Source organism: Aulonocara stuartgranti, assembly GCF_965226115.1.
Source record: "Aulonocara stuartgranti genome assembly, chromosome: 5".
Classification (NCBI taxonomy): domain Eukaryota; kingdom Metazoa; phylum Chordata; class Actinopteri; order Cichliformes; family Cichlidae; genus Aulonocara; species Aulonocara stuartgranti.
The window spans coordinates 30,857,066-30,861,168 of record NC_138943.1 but is presented as its reverse complement, the minus strand read 5'-3'; the positions used below and the strand labels follow the sequence as shown (position 1 = coordinate 30,861,168).

Below are 4,103 nucleotides of genomic sequence, written 5' to 3'. Positions count from 1 at the left end.
AATGAAGGTGACAATTTCTCACATCCTCACAAATCAGATTAGCAGGAACGCCTCACGTTGGCATCTGATGTCTGACCTGTTTACTCCGTAACCCTTCACGTCTGGCAAGTTTGCTCTGGAACCTTTTAATCTCTCCGGATTGACAGTTCGCTTGAGAGAAAGGGTGAGATTTACCAAAGCTGGCATAATGGTTTAATCAGTGCACTCCTCAAGTCCACTTGCCTCACAGGTCAACATTAGTTAAGAACTCCATGTAGGAGAGGAGGAGGTGAAAGGCTCCTGGATGACTCTAAAGATGTTAACTTTTCCACTTGTTTTTAATGTGAATGTAGACAAGCTGTTAGTGTGAACTTCCTTAACTAGGTGAGCAAAATGTGATTTTGTTCTGCATCTGTGTACCAAATATTACTCTCTTGTGAATAGCTTCATCTTAATGTCACATCTAGTATTTATTTTTATCAGATTTGTGTGCACGTGTAATTGACAGATATTGAAAAACCTTTTTTTTTTTTCTTGGTATAAACTTTTTCAGGCATAGTCACGCAAATGTTTAACTTTACATGGGCGTGTAAGAAGGAAATCTGACACTAGCTCACTGCTATACATTTAGAATTAGTTGATCCTCAGTTATTTATTTAGCTTCATTTTCTGAGTTCTAACATTATGATGAATAACCTTTGATTCCAGTAAATCTCTTACAAATTTAAGAATTAGCCTTGCTGCTGTTTCATTAACATTTTTTAAGAACCATTAATTTGGAGCTGTAACACATATATATATATATATAGTATGTGATTAAGTTTTGTTTGGTTCTTCTTCTTCCAGCGACAGTTGAAGAAAACCAACAACCAATCCTCAAAAAGTTGGCCATTCTGCTAAAGATAAGAGGAGTGGTTTCCCGTTTTTGAGTGAAGTTACATCCCAGGTGGAAAATAAAGATGAGGAAATCTTTGACTCCCTGATTCAGTCAAGTGCTTTTGGCAGTGTATAGTAAATGTGAAGGTTTGTGCTACAGCATTTCAAGACACAAATGTTTGTAAGGTCTCCTGCTTAATACCAAATAACACCAGTGAAAATAGCAATAGTGGTCAAACAATTGCTACACTAGTAGTTATAAAATACACCAGCACTACAGCTTGAAATATGCTTGATATTTTTATTTACATTTGAAAAAAGACAAGTAATATAATGATTCATTTGCTTTATGTGTATTTTTTTTCTTTTTTATTTGCCAGAGAAAGCTATATTTACTAAAAAAAAGAAAGAAAAAAGGAAACAATAAATATTTACTGTACAAATCAAAACATTTATCTTTTTTTTCCCAAAATGGAGAACATGGATATTTATGCGGGAGCCACAGAGGAGACCTCAGTCTTTGATGTGGAGACTTCGGAGCCATCATCCACTTGTTTGCCAAAGAGCTGCATGATGCATGTGCGGAACTGATTGGGAAGGAATAAAATAAAAGCATGTTAAAAACTAAAACAGATTTGACAGGGTAAATTTACCTTTGTGTTAATATTGAGCCCACCTGTCTGTTCATGAAGACATAGATGATTGGGTTGTAGATAGTAGCGCTCTTGGCAAAGTATGCAGGCATAGCAGCAGCCAGAGGGTGGAAGGCATATCCAGGGTTGGCTGCGGCAAAGCAGGCAAAGAAGGTGTAAGGTCCCCAGCAGACACAAAAAGCCACGATCATGACAACGACCATCCTGGAGACTTCCCTCTCAGCCTTCTGGGTTGACTCTGACTCCTTCTGCTGCATGGCAACCTGTGGTTGAAAAATCAAGAATGTGAGATCAAATCTTCTATTCTCACATCTCTGAACTGAAAATTATAAAAATCAAATTAAAGTAGCATACAGCACGGATGGCCATCCACACAGCAAGGTAGCACAGGATGATGATAGCCAGGGGGAGGATACAGCAAGTAAGCATGAGAACAATCATGTAGGACTGTACTCCAGGGTCTTCACTTCCACTGAACACATCAGGTCCACAGGAAGTCTTCAGTCCATGAGGCCAGTACCTAAAGCAAGAAAATGTTTAGTCTCTAGTTTATATTTAAAAGACTCTGCCTTTGTATGCATCTGTGACATTAAAAGAAGCAGCAGAGTAGTTTACCTGCTCCATCCAAATATGGGAGGAGCACACCAAACTGCAGCCCAGACCCAGGAGAAGACAATTCCAGCTGTGGCCCATTTGGCATCAAATTTGACATTTCCAAAAGGTTTGCACACAACTATCCATCTTTCCCAGGAGATGATTGTCAGGGACCAAAGAGCAGTAATACCTGTGTAAAGAAGCAGGATACTCAGTAAGTTTATTTAGCCTGCAGCCTTACATTTGACATAATCCTGTCTTCAAATACTTTTACATTTAATATAAAAATAAAAAAATAAATAACAAAACGGTGGCCACTTACCACAAACTGAGACAACATAGCCCTCAAAGATACACATTGGGTGTCCTAGAATGAAGTAGCCAAAAAATTGGTTGCATACACTGATGGTGCTGGCAAAAACAGTCTCTCCCAGATCAGCAATGGCTAGATTGACCAAGATCCAGTTTAGAGGGTGACGCAGTTTCTTAAACTTCATTGTGGCCACTAAGACGAGACCGTTGGTGAAGACTGATAAGACCACCACGACAAACATCCAGAGTGTTGAAAGATTGTAAATCCATCGAGGTGCGATGTGGTAATTGGGACCCTCAAAGGGATCTAAAAAAAAAAAAGAAAAAAAGAAAAAACAATTTGGCATCTCATGTTTTTGCACAACCTCTCTCCATTGCACTAACTGTGGTTCTAACAGTTTGTGTGTCTTTTCAAATGGCTTAGGCAGCAGATTCAAGTCCGTGGTTCGACCCCCTTTGTGTGGGAGATTTTCTTGGAGAAAGAGCCTGTACCCAAGTTGCTGCTGATGGCAGACCTTGCATGGCAGCTCAACAAGTGAGAGTACTTGTACTTGTACGTGTACTTGTACTTGTGAAAAGATCACTAACAGAATCACTAACAGCACCACAGCACTACTTATGTGCTGGTATCATTCACCATTTTGACATACAACAGTCCAAACTACTTCATTAGATTTGAATCAGATTACAGTTAAAATAAGTATCTTTATATGAAAAGAGCCTCTGGGTGTTTATTTTTTTTTAAAAACAGCCCAGATCTTTGTTACCAAACTGGATGCATAAAAAGGATTGTTACCAATAAGATGTAACAATACTATAATAAGAATGCCACCAAACACTGGTCGAAAACAGTTTTCAGTTACTCTTAAAAATGCACACCCAACTGCATACAGCATCATTAGTAGACATTATTGTTTCAAGACTAAAAGACTGATTTTGAATCCAGCTCTAGCAAGTCAAACAGCAATCTTTTCTTTTGTTATTTTGTTACAAGCTCCTATGCCGGTCAATTCATGAGAGAATAATACTGTGGTACCGTACCTCTGGTGTTATTGCTGTTTGTGTAAACGAAGGCTGATCCCCTGGTTGAATCTTCATGATACCGCCTTGCAGCAAAACTTTGTTTTCCCCACTCTTCTGCCATTCTGTTCTTAGAAGGAGGTCCTGAGCTGTTAGCCTTTCTTGTCACTTGCTACCTCCTTGGCTGCTTGGTGCTACAGATCTGACTTTTGCTTTTATACCTATGCTTCACAAACCCATGATTGGATTAGGTCACAATCAAATTATAGCTGTGATGTGCCTATTGGCAGTGCAGCACAGTGGCAAAGCAATAACCCTGAACTGTAATTAAAACAATCAACTAATGAGGTTAAGACAAAATGCTAGAATAATCTTGTTTGAAAGTGGATTTCCGTCCACTGACTTCAGATAAGGATTAGTTTCAAGATCTTTGACCAACAAATAAATGCCAGTTTTGTGTCCTAATTTTTCCACACTGAGTTCTCTAGTGGCTCATTTGGTTTATAACCATGTAGAAATGAAAAGTAGAAACATAAAAGTGCATATATCTCTCAAATCACCATTAAACCTATAAAGAAAATGTTTACTTTCTTATACTTTTGAATACAGAGAGGTGTCAAATCCAGACACTTTGCAATATTTAATATTGATGCTACTGTGATCCTAACA

General features: G+C 38.4%; 1 protein-coding gene across 1 annotated transcript; it reads right to left on the bottom strand.

Annotated features, from left to right (window-relative positions):
• Nucleotides 1-1,343: 1,343 nt before the first annotated feature.
• Nucleotides 1,344-3,558, bottom strand: LOC309706213 (red-sensitive opsin; the record flags this gene model as incomplete). The annotated part of the gene is made up of 6 exons (XM_082532527.1): nt 1,344-1,442; nt 1,532-1,771; nt 1,863-2,028; nt 2,124-2,292; nt 2,425-2,721; nt 3,456-3,558. The coding sequence occupies 6 exons, from the start codon at nt 3,556-3,558 to the stop codon at nt 1,344-1,346; spliced, it is 1,074 nt and encodes a 357-aa protein (XP_082388653.1).
• Between the last annotated feature and the right edge of the window lie 545 nt (nt 3,559-4,103).